The sequence below is a fragment of the Sinohyriopsis cumingii genome, chromosome 8, assembly GCF_028554795.1.
Source record: "Sinohyriopsis cumingii isolate HCF-2022 chromosome 8, ASM2855479v2, whole genome shotgun sequence".
NCBI classification, from domain to species: domain Eukaryota; kingdom Metazoa; phylum Mollusca; class Bivalvia; order Unionida; family Unionidae; genus Sinohyriopsis; species Sinohyriopsis cumingii.
In genome coordinates, this window is record NC_142968.1 from 23046921 (window position 1) to 23069247 (window position 22327).

The window sequence follows — 22327 nt, forward strand, 5'->3', positions numbered from 1 at the left end:
TTCATATGTTGGATATTTTGAGAAGAAAAAAAATGTTATTTAAATAGAATAATGAACAACATCATTAGAAAAAGCGCATTATTAAAAATTATTATCGACATGATTGTAAAATGAGGATTCGGTCATTAAACAGCCCAGTTCCCTAACGCCGCCCCCCGCCATGGTTTTCTCGATATCAGAGTGATTTTTTTCAATTTTTGGAGGTCCCTCAGTAACTCGCACCTCGCTTATAGTGCGGTCTATGTTTGTGGACCCCGTTGTGCGCAAGTTATCGAGGGAGAGGTGTGTGTATATATATATATATATATGTGTGTGTGTGTGTGTGTGTGTGTGTATATATATATATGTGTGTGTATATTAAACAGAAACATCTTAGACTTTTGTGAGGGCTTAATTTGAGAGGTAGTGGGGTTACCCTCATGTTTAAACTTGACCTTTGCATTGTTTCAGCAGATAATCAAAATTCCCAAGTAATATTTATCAGTTAGCAAAATGATGATTTTCCAAAATGTCTAATTTTCTTTCATAAATTTAACAGGATCAGAAGAAGGTAAGGTTATTGGCTATTGTAGTTTAAACAGTTCAGACAAGGAAAATGTTTGTCATATTTCTTGAACTTGTGCATATTCTTGTAGTTACAGGAATGTATTTGGAGTGATATGGATGTTACTAATTCAAGGTACGTGATGTAGTTGTTGATCCCACCTTGCCAGAAGCTGAACTTGGTGATCACTTTGTCATCCATGTACATGTCTGTCATGTCCTATGTCCATGTATCCATTCACACTCTAGATTAATCTCAGTGTTAAATTTTTTGTAGTGTTATATATAAATGAAAAGCTGGCTCAGCAAAAAGGGGATCTTGTGTTTCAAACTGAGTTGATTACTTAGATAAAAAATGCATTATAAAAATAAATTTCTGTAAGTTTTATTATAGCAATTCACTGATTACATTGTAATTTGATTTCAGGACAAATATCTCCACACAAATTGTCTGGCAGCACTTGCAAACATGTCAGCCCAGTTCAATAATCTCCACCCTTATGTAGCCCAGAGGATAGTTAGGTAAGCTCTTCAGATGAGCCCTTGTTTCTTACTTGGGACTCTGGATCATGAATGGACAAATTATATCAAAGTTTAATATGTTGGATTAATCAAAAAAAGTTTTGACTTTAATTGTCTTCTGTATTAGGAGACAGCAAGATATAGATCTCACTTTTAGATGGTAATGGTGTCATTGTAATGAAGATTCAGTGTCAAGATTTTGTGCTAAAGTTATTTGAACTGAGATACGCTGTATAAGGATGATAGGCCAGTCTGCAGGCAAAATGATGCTCATCACAAATTTAGAGAGTCAAGGATATTTCCTATTTTAAGGCATTTTGGATAAATGGAAACCATTGAGTTGTCTACTTTTGCAGGCTTGTGACAGAGAAACATCAAATATTGAGAAGTATTACCATACAAACTTCACAGAGATGGCTTTAGTGTTATGTAGTACTTGTGTAGTGTTACATAGTATTTGTTAGTGTTTTATGGTACTTATATAGTGTTATATAATACCTATGCCTACCAATACAGAAACAACCTTTTATGCTTGCCATAAATTTGAGTGTACAGTAGTCCCCCTCTTATAAGGCCACTCTTAATGCAGCAGGGAAGTGGCCTTATGAGAGTGGCCTTTCTAGAGGGGGATGACAAATGCGAATAGTAAATACTTATGAAGAAAGTCACAAATACATTTAATTCTAAAACATTTAATATTTTCATGAAAATATCATATGCATGTTGTGAAATAAATGTAAAACAAACTGTCATCATTTTCAAAAGAATGCTATGAATAACCATTGATATAGTTTTAAAACTGTCTTTATATTTATGTTACAAATCACATCATCTGTCACTTTGTTGCTAACAGTCTAAAACACAAACCAGTCTCATCACAACTAAAAATATCCATGCTGTCACATTCCCAGCATATATCGTTTAGTCTTTTGTTCCAGTCTTCGACAACTTCATTATTAACATCAGCTGATTCTCCACTAAGGACAGAACACTTAATATTGTGTTGTACTTGAAATATGTGCAACCATCCGTTACTTGCGGTAAAGTCATCATATCCCAATTCAGCTGACAAAATTGTTGCTTTTTCTTGTATTCAGATCAGGATACAGATGTCTCCTGGCTCAAACAATCTTCCTTTCTCTGTCTATTTCACCTTCCCACTTCTGCGGAATTGTTTTATTATCTTTCACGATATTGTTCATCTGAGTCTTTCCGACATCAGTTTTGCGACCCCCCCCCATTCAGTCAGGTGAATTTATTTCACTTTCTCTTCTAAACTGAGAATTTTTCTTTTCCTCGATGACATGTTGATCTTTATGCAGTAAGTTATTCATGTTGCCAACTACAATACTGATAAAACAATTGTGTATGCATCTAAACAAATTGCCATGTGGTTTTAAAGGAAGTGATCTTGTCACATGATTCATTAGTTGCAGTCTGGTACCCTATTGTTTTTATACATTTCTTTACACTAAGTGAGAGAAGCCAAAACAGCTACGATATGTACCAATAGCATCATGCATATTTGACCTCGCGGCTGTTAGGATTCGTAATTTTGACAATTATTGTCAGTAGTAATAACCACTAATTATCAAAGTGAACAAGCTCAACATCTTACTAAGAGAAGCCATAAAGGCTGTCAAACCATTTTCCTGCTGACTTGGGCATTGTACATCGATACTGCCACTTCTCAGCTGTTAATACTGTTCAATAATTGTAATCTTAACAATTATCAGAGTGACTAAACCGGACATCTTATGATAACACAGCAGTAAGGCTAATTGGATTACATGTACTTACCCGTTTGTATGGATTAAAATTTGAGTCTTTCTGGTTTTTTATGGAATAAATTTGGCTTCTCGTGAGGCGTAAATGATATAATATTAACCTTAGTGGTACATGTATTTTACTCAACACTTCTTTCAGTAACGAAAACCTGACGTCGGGAAACAGAAATCAGATTACTTAACACACGTTATGAATAAAATACTGGTTCTGGATACATATTCAAATAAAATGTGGCGGCTTGTGAGGGGTAAATTTTATATTATTGTACTAATATGCTGGTCGCAACACAAACTCATTGGTGCCAACGAATTCTGGCCGTAAGGAGTGGGTGGCCGCTGGTCAGGGGGGCCGTTCAAGAAGGGGACCACTGTATAATGCTGTCATATTGTCTAAACATTCAACTGTACATCTGTTAATGGGGTCACCTCCACAAAGTTGAACTGAGATATTGTACTACCCCCACCCTCAGCACCAGCATTGGTGTCTGCACAGAAAAAAAGCATATACGCATGCACACCCGCACTGAATCTCAACCATTCTCGGTTGTAAGGAACAGGTTTGAGTGAGTTTCATGGCATCACATGAGGGATGAGGTGACTACCTTTTTATATGTATGTATATTAGTGGTGTATTCCATCTTGTGCTCTACATTTAGATCAGGTTTTTGCACATTATGTAAAAATAGTGTTATATTTGAAATCATGAACTTTGTGAGGGGATGAATCTTCATGAGCACTACAGCTTCCTCACAAAGTAGGTCACTGTAACATATATTCATGATTCAATGACTTGGGTTGATTTTGTATATTAGGTGCTTTTCATGCTACAATCCTCAAATTGGATAATTATATGCATCTCAGTATTACACCCTTACCCCTTACCACAAAAGGTGGTCCCTGTAACCTACATTTCACATTTTACTGGCTAGGTTAAGTTTGGCATTCAGCTTCTGACCAAATAGTTTCTTTTGCACCATGTATATATATATATATATATATATATATATATATATATATATATATATATATATATATATATATATATATATGGTTAAACAGATTTGATAGTACACAACTCTGATCACAAAAGTAGGTGACTGTGGCACATTATTCATGTTTTACTGTTTATATTTCTGTTCATGCTTGAATCATCATGCTAGATGACAGAGAACATTTCACATTTTACTGGTTTAGGTTAACTTTTTGTTTAGCCCATTCCCTCTTTTTTGGTTTTTAGCACCCTTTACATGACGTACTGTTGTAACAAGATTCATTAAACTTTTTGAGGAGATGCATTTTGATGAATACTACACTCATCGTAAAAATAGGTCAGTTTGACCCCATATTTAATGCTCCACTAACATGAATTCAATCCCAAGCACTGTTCCTGCTAAAATCATAAAAAACTTGAAGATTGTATGGATCTCAATTAGTGTCACAGCTATAAAACAGAAGGTCATTGTGAACAATATTTCATATTGTACTGGCTTGTGTCAGATTTTTGCACTGAGTTCATATTGTGACCTATATTTTGCATTTTACTGGCATATTCAGTTTATACATTTAGCTCTTGACTACATAGGTTTATGGCATGCTATGTACATACTATCCTTTCTAGAATCATCAAAGCTGGGGATACATCTTGTGAACACTACACTCTTATATGAGTAGTACATGTACTTCATTATGTCCCATATTGTTCATCCTTTGAGTTCACAGATGACCATGCCATCACTAATTGGTTTGGTTTCTGTAAGCATGTAAGTTGCTGATGAGGCAAATTTGTGCTCTGAACTGTCTGCGGCACACTGGACAGGAGATGCCACTTGGGTTTGCATGAGCCATAGAGGACATGGCAGTATACTGCTGAGATAGGCTAACTTGTCTACTGCCAGGAGGAGTTTGGCCATTCACTGTGAGCGTAGGCTGTGCATAAGGCTTTCTTGGTGCAGGTTGTTAGATCACTTCTGCGTTCTGAATACTGATTATGAGACAAAAAATGGCACAAGCCAAAAGGAAATTGTCCACACTGTGTTGCATTTCGGAATTAGATTTGGCCTTCAGGGAACAGTCATAAGCAAATAGGATATTGTGAAAAGTCTCTTCTTGTAATTTCATCTTCACTCATTATCTCCTCATTTTGGATTTCTTGCCATAGTTTTGGTATCTGATGTTGATCCCAGTTACAGAAGGCATCATCAAAAACATGGCAGAAAACATGATACTGAAGAAGGTTGGGGCTAAATTGCAGCTTTGTTTGACTTCACTGGAAACTGGAAATTGTTCTTATGACTCACCATTGTCCAAGATATGAGCTACCATGCCATCATGAAATTGTCAAGCCATTATAATTAATTTCTCTGGGCAGCCAAATTTTGATATTATCTTTCTGAGGCCCCCATAACCGACTGTCTCATATGTTTTTGTCAGGTTGACAGATGTCATGTTCTGTTCCTTGCATTTCTTCAGGAGCTCAGCTGCAAACATCATACTTCTAGTCCAACATTCTTTCCTAAACTCACTAACACTCAGGCAGAAGCCTTTGATTGATGTGATGCACAGAGCAATTAAGTATATTTGTTACTACAACACTCTTACTACAAAAAAGGCTCATCACAGCCCATCCATATTTCATCGTTTGCTAGCTTTGGTTAAGTTTTTGCATGAGCTTTTGGCATGCTGTATGAATATTAGCCTGCCTGGAATCGTAAAACTTTGCGAGTGAATGCATCTTGAAGTATTATCTCAGTGACTTAATTTTCATGCTTCAGTGTCTTTGTTTTTGTTGTTGTTGTTGTAGGGTTTAACGCCATTTTTCAGCACATGATAGGTGATACGTGGCGGCCAGTATTAATGGTGGAGGAAGAACCCAGGAAATTCCCGGAAAGAACCACTGACCCTTGAGAAGCTGCTGGCAAGCTTTCTCACATACCCACATTGGCCGAATCTGAGACTCGATCCCACACAGACAGAGGTGAGATGGCAGTGATCCGTAATGGAGAGCACTTTAGACCACTTGGCCACTCGGCGCCTCCAATGTCTTTGTCGAAGTTCTGTGTTAAAAGTTCTGTTATTGGGTACTGTTTATATTCCAAGCTTAAAAGCTTTCTAGGTGGATGTATCTGTTATTACCATCCCCTTAAAGCCAAAGAAGGTCACTGTGAGCTACATTATATGCTTTATTTATTTGGGTTTAGTTTTTTGTGTTTATCTTTACATAAATTCATCGATGGTGGATTCAGTACAGCCTTTTGCAGATATGAATGTTCAGATTAGAATACTTTTTGGCAAATATTCAGATTAGATATTTGAGAGTAAATCAGATGTTGAGATGTCCCAGGTAGATATTTGAGAGTAAATCAGATGTTGAGATGTCCCAGTTAGATATTTGAGAGTAAATCAGATGTTGAGATGTCCCAGTTAGATATTTGAGAGTAAATCAGATGTTGAGATGTCCCAGTTAGATATTTGAGAGTAAATCAGATGTTGAGATGTCCCAGTTAGATATTTGAGAGTAAATCAGATGTTGAGATATGTTGTCACTTAGTGTCCATAGCAATTTTTTAATGCTTTTTTTTAATATTTATTTTACCATGCTGAGGTCACCACCAGTAATGTCAGATTTAAAAAAATGCAGAAACAACTTTTACTCAGCCATATGGTGTATGTAAATAAAAACATATTCACAAACTGTAGTCATACAAAGCTCGTGACCAGACAGCATCCATTGTATCATGACACACAACCCTTTCAGTTGTTCCAGTAAAGAAAAATAGCACAATGCAAACTTTGTCAGTTTCAGTTTAGAATAACATAAAGTCACCTGAATTTCATACACCTTGCTATTTTATCGGATGTGTACGATACTATAATTTATGGATTAAGTAATCACCCAGCTCAAGAGTTGTTCATCACCTTTAGTTAACAAGAAATTTACCATTGCAGTTTTATTATTTTTCTATATTTTGTCATCATATGAAGATTACTGGAAATCCTGACTTTTGATAAGTGAATGATTATTGTTCTTTGTTATTCAAGTATATTTTAGAATTTCTTTGAACACTATAGTAATTTAAAGATATTTTTCAGAGATTTATGAGTATTTTTAGTATCAATGCCAGGTCTGCTAAATCAAGACAGTAATGGTTAGATTCACCTTCTGAATTTTAAGAACAGTTCAGACTTGAAAGTCTACCACATCAGGCCCAGCTTTGACAGAACTGCAAAGTCTTGATTATAAACTTCAACAGCTGTCATGTGGAAATTAACATTACTGCGAATATCCTGATGTTGGTGGTCATGCAGTTTTATGAAGGGTTCTTCCATGCATTCCACATTTCTTTGGCTGTCACAGATTAGGAGGATATAGTAATGGTAGCTTCCATGGTAATAAATGGATCCATATTTCAGAGAATTCTGATCAAGTGTTTTCTGAAACGTCTTCTGCTCTGTTTATATCATAGAAAGGCTATGTAGTTTTGTTGTTGTTGTTGTGGGTTTAATTCCATTTTTCAGCACATGATAGGCTATTCGTGGTGGCCAGTATATCTCGTAGAGTAAGAACCTGAGAAAAGCCTGGGAAGAAGCAATGACCCACAGGAAGCCACTGGCAAGTTTTCTCATATACCCACATTGGCTGACACCTACAGTCAGATTCAGCTAGATTCTTTTAATTTTGATCACCTGATCTGCAGGGTTAAGGGTCATTGTCAGTGAAGAAAACTGGTTTCTGCACAGCAAATTTATTCTAGACCACATACCATGACTGAACCTTGTGGATGGCTTGCACATATAGCACAGATAATATTTTTGAGTTTGTTGTACATTTGTTGGTTTAATGCAGTTTTCAGCAATTGAAAGGCTATACATAGGAGCCTGTATATTTGGTGGAGGAAAACCCCTGGAAAACCCACCATCTCATGGGAGCTACTAGAAAGCTTTCTCACATGCCTATGTTTACTATGCTGAGACTTGAAAAACATGCCAACAAAGATGAGATATCAGTGATGTGCAAAGGTGAGTGCATTAGACTAATAAGCCACCTGAGGCTTTGTTTAGATTTTTTTGGAATCAAAATGTGTCTGTCTTTATGATCTCTTTCACATAGATAAAGAAATTTAAAAAAACATTTAGTTGCACAAAACATACTTGGCACCAAACCTTGAAGAGAGATGGCTTATTTGGAAAGGAAATATAATGCTGATGTTGGGTCATATAATATAAAGGTCAAGGTCACTCTTTGCAGACAATGTTGTTGTTGTTCTAGGGTTTAATGCCATTTTTCAGCACAAGATAGGCTATACATGGTGGCCAGTATAACTGGTGGAGGAAGAACCCTGGAAAACCCAGGGAAGAACCACCAACCCATGAGAAGCTACTGGCAGGCCTTTGCAGACAAGACTAGTTTTATACAGTACTCTTGTTTCTTTGGTAGTGAATATATACACTGTAATATAATCCTCGTTGGGCGAATTAGGTAACTTGGGTCAGCTAGGTTCAAGATAATCTTTGCTTAGAAACAATTGCTTTGTGGATTCTATAGAAATTTAATTTTGCTTTTCATCAAGCTTTTTTTGTTTTCACTGAAAAACTCGTATACTAATCTTTTGTTGCAGCCTATTTGCATTGTTGTGCAAGAAACACAATCGAATGATAGATCAATTACGGGAGGCAGCAGTAACCAGTGGAAACAGGAAAACAGATGAGAATTCAGGGCAAAGCACTGAACAAGATTATGTAAGTTGTACAAGAGTTAAATTTTTTGTCTTGTCTGGATAATGGATGTGGATATCATTTATTTTGTGGCAATAGTATCGCCATAGTTGTTGTCATCAACATTGTAAAATATCCTGTTTGGAGATTTTTTTGTCATATAACTTATTTATTAGCAAAATCAAAAACTTGGGTACAAGGTTAATTTATGCTTAGCATTTGTACCATAATAGTCTGGGAATCCTGTTTTGCCTGCTTAAAGACTGCTTTGTTGGCTTAAATGGTGAGAGTGTCAGGCTTGGATGTGGGATGTTGCAGGTTCGAACCCTGGTTGAATCACACCAAAGACTTATAAAAATGATAATGGCAGCTGCCTCACTTGGCGTTCAGCATTAAGAGGTTAGTGTTAGGACAGGGAGGCCTGGTGTCAAGATAATGTGACCGGGTGGGACATGATTCTACATGTCTGTGGCATGATGCCCCAGTGCTAGACATCACTATAAACTGCCAAACTTATAATATTGTAGTGATATTGCTAAAATTGTAAAAGCCACATCAAAAATGTAACACACACATACACACTCATCAGTTTAACATCTGTAACCTGATAGTTTGGGAATCCTGTCTCACTTGCAGAATTTGCTAATCCTGTCTCACCTGTTTAGTTTGGGAATCCTGTTTCACCAGCTTAACATTAATACCCTAATATTCTAAGAATCTTATCTCACCTGCTTAACATTTGTAAACTGAAAGCTGTGATGAAAAATGTTCATCTTTGAGAAGAGAAGTGAGTTAAATCACTATTCAGGGATCATTCATTATTTAAAACTTGTCTGTAAAGGCAGGCAGATTTTAATTTCATGGGTCTTGTGACCTAGCCATGCACATCTTTGAGAAGAGAAGTGAGTTAAATCACTATTCAGGGGTCATTCAGTATTTAAAACTTGTCTGTAAAGGCAGCCATAGTTTCATTTCATGGGTCTTGTGACCTAGACATGTACATCTTTGAGAAGAGAAGTGAGTTAAATCACTATTCAGGGGTCATTCAGTATTTAAAACTTGTCTGTAAAGGCAGCCAAAGTTTCATTTCATGGGTCACAAAATATCCTTATACATCTTTTGAACAGCCATTTATCATTTGCCTTTCACATAAGCCTGTTGTCCTTCAATCTCAGTGGGTTGAGCAAATGACTAATCCATATACTGTATTTGTAGCATGAACAATTTCGAAGCCAAATTTATACAAGCTGGCCAACCAGAGCCTGTTTTACTTTCACTTATAAGCTGTCAGGTAATAGTGAAATAAGTGTATGTTATGGTGCATAACACAAACTAAGATCAGTGATTATTTTAAGTGATGATTTAATTTATAGACTGGATTAAAGTGAGCAGGATCCAGTAATCTTTTATGGAACATAAACTTCAGGGAAAATAATATACATGTGTGCTTTATGATTTTGTTGAATAGTGCATATAAAACCATCTTGATAATGTAATAATAATAATAATAATAATAATAATGATGATCTTCAGTCCATGGTATTTGCTCAAAAACCAGTTTTGAAAGGTGAACCTGTGTACAGTTACCTTTTCCCATGGATGGCTGTCCAGGCACATGGGGTTTTTAACAGACGATCGGATGTTACTGTATCACCATTTGTAGCCATCCACACTTGTGATGGCCGTCCAGCCAGTCCAGCCATCTCAATCAGTCAGGGGGTCTGTCTCACCAGGCCTATAACTTCATTTTCCTTCAATTATGGAGATCTTAATGAAGGATCTGTCATTTGTTCCATGCTACGGCTATCTACAATTACAATTACAGGGCTCTTGATGATAGATCGATCAGTCTTGCAGGTTGTATGGCTATGCTACCTTATTATGATGGGGATTTTAGAAATAGATTCATCCATCCATCTTTGCCCATGGTAAATCTGCTGTTGGCACTATGTAAGGCAAGTAACAATTCTGACTATACTCTGGTTGAACCAGACATCAGTATCTGTATGACAGAATCATCCATTGGAGCTAGCTTGTCCTATTGTCACTGCTTATTCATTGGGTACTGGCTGTGAATTATATTGAGATAATGGCTTTGCATTGTTGTTACTGCAGGGAATGGTTTATTCCTGAAATGGAGACTTTGCACAGTGAGTGTGAAGATACTCCTGGGCAACAGCACTACTCTGATCCGATTAGGCAGAGGATGGAATTTAGTTTTAAGGTTGAGATCAAGGAGATATACTGGGTGCTTTCGGCTTTGGAATGCCTTCCACTCACTCTGACCACTCACAATTATAAAGCCAAAGCATAGGATGACAATGAAGAAGCCTTTAGGCTGCTTACCCAGTCAACAAAAATCAAGGAGATTAATGATAGGCTTGTCTGGACATATTTGTGACCCAAGGAATGCTAAGATTTTCTTGTCTAAGAGCTATGTACCAATGATATTTTCATTGTGCTGTGTTACGTGTTTAGGCTGTCATAAACAGTAATAAGAAAAAGGTGAAGACAACGCGCTTTGTAAAATTTAACAATTAATTTATTTCCCTAGAAAAACAAGGTAAAAATGAGGAAAAGAACTTACGGTTTTAAGAATCAAATCCAAAAATAATACAAGAATAATACAAGAATTACAAATTAGAAGTCCTAGTAATAAATTGTTCTAATGAATTTGAGTTTGAGTCCCAATGAAAATCCAAAATGTAAGGCGATGACGTATACTGTAGCCAGTATAGTATTGACATGTCAACAGTTTTTTTTGTTGATCCACAAACAATAATGTTTCGGTGTTTGAATTCCAAATAAAATTTCAGTAAATGTCTTCGTCCAAGAATTCTGTATGAACACTTAAATACTTTCCAGGGAAAAGAATTAATCTCTTAGAATCCAAATAATTTGAAGAAAAATTAAAGTATTAAACTCCAACTGCTCAGAAAAAAAACACCACCTTGATTTCTCAATACATCACTATTATATCTGACTGCTGCACAATTCTGGTATGTACATCCAGTACAGTGTTGATTCCACCCTCTAAATCCACCCCAAAAAAATAAAAAAAAGTTGTCTACTTCACCTCTCACTAATTCTGTATCAAGGTCAGGAATTAGGTCAGCACTAAGATACAAAGTTCTAATATTAGGTGTTTACGAAAAAACAGGTCAGATTAATTTCTGGAAAATGTCAAATTCCATTAAACAAAATTACATTACTATAACATGTAATGGAATAAAAAAATTAAAATTAACAAACACACAAATCAAATATAAATTAAGTCAAATATACATAACAGCTGGTACAAGACATATTCCACCACCTACCATATTGATCTCCCAGTGTTAGATAAAATTTAATGGCAGTTTGTTTGCTTCACTTTTTTAAAAAGTGGAAAAAAATGTTTTCGCATCACATTGAAGTGGGTTCAGAACATAGTTGCAATGTCATCGACATTGGATTTTGACTAATTTGTCAATTTTCCATCATGGAAAAATCAGCCAAGCAGAATGCTTGGGATTCAATGGCCCAAATTGCTCACGTCATTAACAGAGCAGCTTACTAGTCTTGACCGAATATGCCATGACATGTTTTGCATGCCAAAGCCATATAATGCTCTGACTTTTATGATGACTTCATTTGGCTTACCATTGCTTTTTGGACGGACAATTGAAGGCATTAATCTCAAGAACTACCCCTCCAACTTTCTGCTCCAGGTGTGTTCTTGTTTTAGAAACCAGTCATCCTTGCTACAATGGAGGGATGATAGGCAAGCCAAGCAAAAGGGATCTTTTACATCTGAAGTGCTGTTCAGATCTCAGCATTATGCCTGCAGACTACAGCCAAACCAGTCTAGGTGGCACCCTTACATGGAAGGTAAGAAACCAAGTTTCTCCACCCCCAATGCTCCTGTCTCATGCTGCTGACTTGACACCTGTGCTGCCTTCAGACAGTGTTCCAGGGGAGCTAGACTCCTGCAGTTCTGATCATATTAGATCAACCTGCAGAACACATGGGTGAACATTTTGGATGGGCTTTAAATTTAATTTATCCAGCTCCCTCCTCTTTCTTCATTTCAGATCAGAAGGGTGATACTCTTCAGCAGGAGATATAGTCACTTATGAACAAACGCATTGTGGATATTGTATAAAATCCACGATCTCCAGAATTCTATTCATAGCAGTTCCATACCAAAGATGCTAAATGCAAGTTGAGGCTGATCATTGACTTGAGCCACCTAAAAACAAATTTTTCTGCTGAAATTCAAGGTAGAGATGGTGATATCTAAATGACTCTCTTTCCAAGGGCAAAGTATGCCGCCATCTTGATCTCACAGATGCCTGCTTTCATGTCCCTATTCACTCAGTGTCTTGAAAGTTACTTCTATTTGTTTGCCATGACAAAGTTTGCCATTTCAAGTCCTGGGTCTATACTGAATTATGAATTTTGTCGTCACCCTGTTCCTCTATGGCATTGGTGTCGTATGTGGACATACTCCACCAAGAGAAAGAAAACATGGTAAGTTCTTTTTCTTCTCAAGGACAGAAATAATCTCATATCCCTTTAGAATCATCACATGTTTCTCTTAAATTTGAAAAAATAAAAAATTCACCTATCACAGTGTTCTGTCCACCTGGGTATGGAGTTTATAACCAATCACAATCTTGTATTTTTCCTTCATGTCTCTATCATGTACAGATCATCAAACTCAGAGTCTGTTTTCAGCAGGGCAGGGACTTCAGTAAGATAGTTCTTGTAATTCCTCTGATTATTCAGTATGGCAGTGGATTTGATCCCACTGTCACCTCCTTTATGTGCCCAGTGGATTTGATCCCACTGTCACCTTCTTTATGTGCCCAGTGGATTTGATCCCACTGTCCCTCCTTTATGTGCCCAGTACAACAGACTTTGCTGGCTCTTTGGTGCCCTTTTTTCATTTCACTTAATCTAAAGATCAGTATTAAAAATGAGATATGATCATCCCTGTGTCAGTGGCACAACCACAGTTGACTCATAACAGAAATTCCTCTGAAAAGCTCTAGCTGGATGTGACAGTATTTACATATGGTTAGTTAGCTCACTTGTCGCCAGACTTTGATATGGTCAGCAGCAGATAGGAACCAGGGGAACTATGTCAGCCTTGAAATGAAGCTATATAACAAACGCCTTTTTGTTCTAGAAGGACCAAATCTGTGATAAGTAAGTTCTTGCTATGTTGGATGACAGTATTGGTGATTTATCTCCTTAAACAAGAGTTGCACTAAATCACCCAACCTTTGGTTGCTGGTTTGGCTGTTTCTTTGTTGGTGCTGGCAACTTCAGATTAGTTTACAAATCAGATGCATTACCAATAGACTTAGTTTTATAGCCAGTGTTTTCCCCACAAAGGGGAGAGTGTTAGAATTCCTCACCCTGTTTCCAAAATGGTACCTGTCCTGGATATTAGCATGGTTCAGTGCAGAAAAATTTGAGCCATTAGCCCAGAACTTGCAAAGATGTTATCATACAATACCTGTTTCCTGATAATTTTAGCTTTGGCATGCAGGTTGAGCGAGTTACATGCCCCTTCAGTTGACCTGAACTATCTTCAGTTCAGATTTGATGGTTCACATGATACACCCAGTCAACAGATAAGTCGAGAGCATCAGCCATGTAACATCCTGTCCATGTCTTCAAGCACTACTTGAAGCATACAGAGACAAATTGTGGCAGCTATAGATGACTCTTTCTCTCCGTGAATGCAGGAAAGCAGGATATTCTCTCTCAAGCCCAATCTTCATGGCTTAAGTGGAGTATTCTGACATATCAAAAGATCAGAGTTGCCTCATAAAATTAGAGCTATGACTGCAAGCATTGGGTTCAAATCCAATGTTTTGATCAGAGACATCACATAAACTGTTGGATGATATGCAGAGTCAACCTTCTCAAGTTTTTGTCTCAGGGATTTAGCTCCAAAGAGACAAAACTGAATATGGTGGGTCCTGTGGCTCTGTTTCAGGTGACCACCAGACCCACGTAAACCTACATGGCCTCTTAAGTTCTCTGGCTTTGCAAGTGAGTTTTGATGGTAAGTAGATTTTAATAATCATCTTCTTAACCTGATAGAACGTTGTTGTTTCACTTGACCAGAAACTGTGTTGGCTTTAAGTAGGAAAGTGGGTTATCATTCACAGAGGGAATCCAATCTTTCTTCTCTAAAATGATACCCAAGGTATAGGTAAAATGCTCAGCATTCCCTTCTCCTGTGACATATTCTTTTAATGTTAAAGTGATGGAGGAATATATTGAAAGTAAACTTTTCAAGTAAATTATATTTCTAAGAATACTTGCCCAATCTTATTACTTAAAGATCCTCCCATCCACCCCACTATGCTAGTATCCTCATTGGTAGTTTCCTGAACTTAAAACTGGTGACAACATGTGATGGCAAGGAGGGGAAGAGGAGTTACAGGGGAAGAGTTATTTCCCTTTTTCTATGTGATGTAGACAGAAAAAGTAAATTTTTGTGTATTAGAAGGGCTTGATTCAGAAGGTTGCAGGGTTATATCCCTACTGTTAATGTGATCAGATAAGTATTCTCAGAGAAACTTAATTTACTAGTAACATTTGCTGTCTAAACAATAACATCAGTTTTATGTCACAGACCTGGATCAAATAGCTTGCATTTTGGGTAAATGAAAGACCTGTTGATTTTGATTCGAAGGTCATGGTCACTGTGACTGAAACAAGAAAAATGGTTTCTACACAAATTTCATTTCTCAGCTGTGTACCTTTAATGTTTGTGGCTGGCAGACATATTGGATAAGATAGAAGTCTATTGATTTGGGGGTTAAAAGGTCAAAGGTCACAATGAAAGCAGTAATATTTCCTTTTGCTTACTTTAGTTCTTGACCATGTATCTTCACAAAGCTTTTGCCGGTGGCCTAGTGGTTAGAGCACCTGCCTCGGATGTGGGAGATCATGGGTTAGACATCACTATAAACTGTCACACTGCAGACATCATAGCAATATAACTCAAAAATTGTTAAAGCTGTGTTAAAAATCCAAATCACAAACACGCACACAAAGCTTTTGGATGACTTCCACTTAAGATACAGAAAATACCTTTTAACTATAGGTCAAATGTTGAGGACGGTGGGGCTGATATGGGATTTTGCAAAATGATTTGTATTCTTGAGCATGTTCCTTGAACATGCTTTGTAGTTGACTTACGGTAATGAAGAAACCTATAGATCCTGGGGTCTAAAGGCATTTGATCCCAGTCATGGTACCATATATGCTCGCTGACAAGATTAGTCCAATTGCAAACTGCATAGACCCAGATCTGCTGTTGCAAAATGCACCAGCAGATCTGGGTCTGTGCAGTTTGCTAGGAGGATCCAGTAGAACTAACACCATAGACCCTGGTGTGAAGGCACATTATGCTATGGCAGATCAGGATCATTGTTGTTTGTGGTAAGGCTCAATTTATAAGTGAGTATATACAATAAGTCTAATTAGAAAATAAAGTTTTTTGCGTAGAAAGGTTAGTTTAAGACTGCGTACCCTGACCAAAGGCTCAGGTTATTGTGACTCTTTTGGTCAATAATCTCCATAGTCAGCCATGACCCATGTGTGTTTGCATGGAAGACTATTAAACATGGGAGAGGCTTGTAAACATGTTCAATTCATGCTACTCTTGGCTTTTTTGAAGTCATTAAATATTTCTATACTGATTATTTTTTATGTTTTCTACAGATGCAGGACTTGGCAGTATTAGAAGAAGTGATAAGAATGGTTTTGGAAATCATCAACTCCTGTCTGACAAATTCCCTGCACCACAACCCCAACCTGGTATACAGCTTATTGTACCAAAAAGACCATTTCTATATCTTTAGAACACATCCCACCTTCCAGGACATTATACAGAACATAGACACCGTAAGTTTTGTGTGTGGGGAAAACTTTGAGTTTCACAACTCCTTTAAAGACATATAATTTGTCTGCATAAATGATTATCTGGTTTGTTTTTTTTTGTATTGTTTGGTTTGGTGTTTTATGGCACAGAAACATGGCATAGCAGATGAAGTTAAGTTCCTTAACTGTGGAAAAACCACAATTGAGAACCTGGACTGGTCCAATCATAGGATTTGAACCCACACCATTTGGTCACAAGACCAGCATTATAACCACTGAGTCTCTGTGTCTGAATAATAATAATATTAATTTTAAATACAAATTGAAGGAACATTAAGACTTCCATTGCAGCCAAAATGGAAAACTTGTTTTCAACTTCCTTTCCAGAATGGCCAAGTCAATTTTGATCAGACTTGATAGGACTTGTTCTGATAAATTTTATCCAAATTCATGTTGTAGCTTCCTAAACAGTCAGGTGTAAAACATGATTTTACCTTGTCTCGAATGGCTGAGCCAGTTTTCATCAAACTTGGAGTATTTCTCAGGACCTGTTCTTTTTGTGTCTGGAGTGGCTCCCCTTGCAAAAGCATGGCTTCTATATACCAACCCAATGGAAATGTTGTTTTCAAGTTCAGCAGAAGAATGGCTGAACCAGATCTGACCTGACATAGTAGGAATGTACCTTATGACTAGCTCCCTGGCAACAGCATGGTTTTGGAAGCAAATAAATGGAAATACTATTTTTGGCTTCTTTTATAGAATGACTGAGCCAGTTTTGATCAGTCTTGGTTGGAATGTTTTATAAGACATGCACTGTCAGAATTTTCTTTTGGGAGGGCTCCTATGCAGTGAAGCAGATGTAATAGCAACCTCATGAAAAACTATTTTTTATTTCCTCTCTAGAACAGCTGCACTAGTTTTGTCCAACATTTGTTAATTGATGTTTTATTACGGATTCAGATACCTGGCATCTCTTTTAAAAAAATATATTTTATGATATTGACAAGATGTAAGCACTGGCCAATATATATGCTTTCTGAGAAGTCTGTGTCACTTATGGAATTTAAAATTCGTTTCATCCTTTACACACTAACAGTTGAAGTTATTTTGAAATCATAATTAACGGAGAGACAGGATGACAATTTTTAATATATAACCTAGACTTTTGGAATTCAAGTTCATGCTATGGATTGACCACTGGTCAGTTTAGCTGCTGTATAGGTTGATTTTTCTTTTTTTATTGTGAGAAAAGGTTTTGTTAATAAAGAATATATATATGTATATAATTGCAAAGAACATTTTTCTCCAAAACTTCCTTTAAGTTATTAAATAAGACTAAATGTGATCAGTCATTGCATGAACACCATCAGGTTTCATACAGCAATCTAGATGAAGTTACTGAAACTAGAATACTGTTAAACACGTCAAATGCTACCACCTTCTACTACCAAATAGCTGGAAATTATCACGACATAGGTTTATTTTAACCCAAGGCACCTGCAATATTGCTACATGTGTCAGGGGCCCAAGTGGCTGAGTGTCTAAGGCACTTGCCATAACTGATCACTGCTATCCCACCTCTGTCTGGTTTCAAGTCTCAGACTTGGACAATGTGGTTATGTGAGAAAGCTTGGTATTTGGTGGTTCTTCCAGGAATCTTCACAGGTTCATCCTCAACCAAGTATACTGGCAGCCATGTATAGCCTATCTAATGCTGAAAAATGGCATTAAACCCCTATAACCAACCATTCAACTAACCAAATAACTAACTACATTTTGTGGGGCCTCAAGTGGTGTAAAGCACTCACCTTTATGGATCACTGCCATCTCACCTCTGTCTACTTGGGTTCGAGTCTCGGAACCGGCCAATGTGGGTATGTGAGAAAGCCAGTAGCTTCTCATGGTTCTTTCTTGGGTTTTCCTGGGTTCTTCCTAAACCATTTATGCTGGCAACCAATTATATCCTATCTTGTGCTGAAAAAATGGTGTTAAACCCTACAACAACAACTACATTTTGTAATTTAGACTAGTGTGTGCCATGTGAGCAATATCACCTAGCTGGCTTTCCTGCTCTTTTTTCAGTCATCTGTTATCATCTCCTATCTACTCTTAACTGTCCAACCCAAGGCAATATCACTGATTCATTGATTTAGGACACTGTGTATACAATAAAAAAAAATAGAAAATTGGTTAAAGATGGTTCAGTTAAAGGAGTGGACTAGCTGGAGTCAACAATTATCAGGACTTTGTGGCAGATACACATTGTCCAGTTCAGGTAAATAATTTTCTGGCTGAATGATAGTAATATTATGAACAGCTTGTATGTCAAAAGGACATTCTAGACAATTTATGTTATGTATGTACTGGTTGGATGCAAGCAAGAACATTTTCATTGGTGATGTCGTAATGTTTACCCTTGCATCATATGCTGCACTTTAAGTAGTTTTTTTTTTAATTCAAAGTTATTCTTTTATGAGAAGATTACTCCAGGGGGAGTAAATTTTGCTGGAATAAACTTATAAGGATTTCAAATACAAAAACTAATATGCTCAAATGGCCTTAATAGTATTGTTCCATCATCTAGAATGGGATATATGCAGTCAAGTGGACATTATCTTGTGACAAGTGTGTTTAATAGGTTGGTAGATAATTGATGTTCAGCTGTGTAATGCATTGGCAAGGGATAATTTATAACACAAACAGTTTATTTAATGGAGTGTGATAATTTGTAATAAAAACAATTTTTTAGTGGAGCAGGATAATTTATAAAACAAAGTATTAAATAGAGAGGGATAATTTATTACAAACAATTTATTAAATTAAGTGGGATACATTTTTAAAAAAAAATCAATACATAGAGAGGCATACTTTAAAACAGTTTATTAAATGGAAAGGGATAATTATAACCCAAACAATTGATTAAATGAAGGTGTCTTCATATGATTACAGTTACAGCAATCTTCAATACTAAATCTATATTTCTTAGCTTTATTTAGAACACTGACATGTCCTTTGATGTGCACACATAATTGTGTCTTGTGGTACAAGTTAATTTGAAGAAATAGGGATGGAAGATACCTCCATTTTCCTACATACAATTCCTATTTTTCAAATGCATATCTGTTACAAAAAGAGTTTAGAAATTTTAAAAGATGTCACAAAGACTGCTTCTCCATGATGCTGTTACCATAACAGAATTATAATTCTTAAGTATATTTTGTTCATTGGCCCCCATCAGGCCATACCAATAAAGTATGCAGGTTGTTTCAGTTTCTTTTGTCTTTTTATCTTTACAGGTATTATCATTTTTCTCAACAAGACTAGAACAGAATGGAACCAATCTGTCACCAACTGAAGTCCTAGAAATTATTAAGCAAGGTGCCCTAACATTCAGAAGGGATAAATTAAAGGTATATCCAAATACTGTTGGCTCTATTTTAGTCTTGCTAAAAGAGGCAACCAAGTCAGATTCTGTTCTAAAGTTATATATTTATCAGGGATATATCCCCTTTTAAACAAAAATGTAGGGTTTTTCCAAATATAGTAGGATTTATTGAAGTAAAGAAAGGTAGGGTTGCAAATATTTTGAGCAATTTTTTGCACATTCAGTGTGACTTTTTACAAGTTAGCATGAAACCTGCAATCCTAAGTCCTATAATGCACCTGTAATAATGAATCCTAGAATAGATCCTGCTCAGTCAAAATCCATTTAAACTATAAATCAGAGGAAATACTTTAAATTGCATGTTAAAAACAAAGTGAGAAAATGTGAAGAACAGGGGTTGTGGCAAGGCTTATTAAGTTGTGTTGATATATCTTTGTTCAAATTTTGGTTTACACTTAATGTCTTACATTTCTTCAATTCAGTCAGTTCTAATCACTGATTATATAAGTGTTTTACTGACAGGGAAGAACATACATTATTTAAAAGTAACTTTAGTCTCACAGAAGATAATTTTCAGGTTGATGCAAGTTTTAAGGTGGTGGGGAAAATTTAGTAACAGTTGAGTATCTAAAATTAAATTTGACCAGAGTTGAGTATCTAAAGTCAAATATGACCAGAGTTGAGTATCTAAAGTCAAATATGACCAGAGTTGAATATCTAAAGTCTGATATGACCAGAATTGAGTATCTAAGTCAAATATGACCAGAGTTGAACATTTAAGGTCAAATTTGACCAGAGTTGAGTATCTAAAGTCAAATATATGACCAGAGTTGAGTATATAAAGTCAAATATGACCAGAGTTGAATATCTGAAGTCAGATATGACCAGAGTTGAGTATCTAAGTCAAATATAACTAGAAATGACTAAGGTCAGATATGACCAGAGTTGAATATCTAAAGTCAGATACAGTGTGACCCCGCTATAGCATGTTCTGTTATAACACGAATTCAGATATAACACGTTTGTGGCGTGGTTCCAAAAATGTTATATACATGTATTTTTCTCGTACATGAAAAAAAACGTTTTTTTTTTTAAAGTACGAAAAGAACATAAAATGTTTATTATCATTTTGGGGAAGAGATCGCGCATGAATAATACAAGACAATTGTAGTTTTGTTCCAGAAATTTTATATGTATTTTTCTCATACATGAAAAAAAATTGTTTTTTCTCTCTTAAAAGTACAAAAAATAACGTGTACTAATTTTATTTTTATTTTTGGCAGCAAAATATACCTTCTGGCATTTATTTTTTTGGCAACATTGTTGGCTGTTTAAACTTGTATACACAACCATTGGTTTAGAGTGGACAAATTCACATGCCCCATGAAAGGAAGCCGCAAACGTGATATAAAATACACTGAAATTTATCTATTGGTACATAAATAATTTCTTTGGCCATATCGACAAACCATCTTAATATTGCATTGTTATATCATAATCCACTTATGTTGACATCAAGCACGAGTACTGTATGTTGTGAGATATCTGCTTCTTTTGTTGTTGACATTTCTGGTAGCGGAGATCAACTGAACAAGGCATTATCTCATAATCTATCTTTCGTCGGATTTATGACCACTTGCTAGTAATTAATATATTTACATAGACTGACATTTTTATGTTATCGGTAAGTAAAATTCCTCTTCTTTTCACTCAGAATTAAATCCCTCAGAACGCTCACATTATCTGTGCTAATCCTTGTCATCAGACCAGAACACCTGCATCTCTATCATCCGTTGACCCTTTGTTAAATTTCTGAAGCATGCGTGGAAGGCAGCATCACTCTGCTACCACAAATGTAAAAACAAAACAACAAAAAAATAACGGAACAGACAACATCTTACTTGTTTGTCAGTTCATTAGGCAGAGAGGAACATTAACTACAATTGACCAGATGATGGCCAATTCCTTTTTTTAAAAATGGACCCAGATAAAATAGTTTCCTAAAATTCCAAAGAAAACAGATTACCTTTGAAGCACCGATTGTTATGAAAACGTACTAAGCAAATGGAAAAAAGTCTCAATCATGCAATACAATTATTTGATGTTGCCGCCACAATAAGAAACGGACATTTGTTTGGTTCTCTAAAGCTGTCCTTTACCTTTAGCGGTGACTTCAATAACGCATGCACCCTTCATCAACGAAAGCCGACTACAGTCTACAATAAAAATAAATAACTTCTCTTCAAAGGAAGTCAGTACCAAACTTACATAAAAGCAATGGAATCTGATGGATTTTTTCATTTTCCAACATGACTAGAACACGTTTACTGTGCCGTGAAAGTTTCCTTTTTGCAGGGAAAAGTTAAAGCTTATGAATACTACCAACAGTGGCTTAAAACGTAAACTAACCTTACTGACTTAGGACATGCTGAAAAGTAACTGTGCTTCATCATTCGTTATGTGATTGTTCTATGTTTTTCCACTGAAT

The 22327-nt window shown here is 36.3% G+C and overlaps 1 protein-coding gene across 2 annotated transcripts in view; it reads left to right on the top strand.

Annotated features, from left to right (window-relative positions):
- The window catches only part of LOC149793136 (dymeclin-like), a 100179-nt gene that overhangs the window by 70593 nt on the left and 7259 nt on the right, over positions 1-22327 (top strand). For both annotated transcript variants that reach the window (XR_016422718.1, XM_089967057.1), the window contains exons 13-16: positions 971-1065; positions 8468-8588; positions 16296-16478; positions 19751-19864. Coding sequence is in view for 1 of the 2 variants with exons in the window: in XM_089967057.1 (XP_089823183.1) it covers positions 971-1065; positions 8468-8588; positions 16296-16478; positions 19751-19864 (513 nt within the window). In the remaining variant the exon portion in view is untranslated. The remainder of the gene's footprint in view (positions 1-970; positions 1066-8467; positions 8589-16295; positions 16479-19750; positions 19865-22327) is intronic.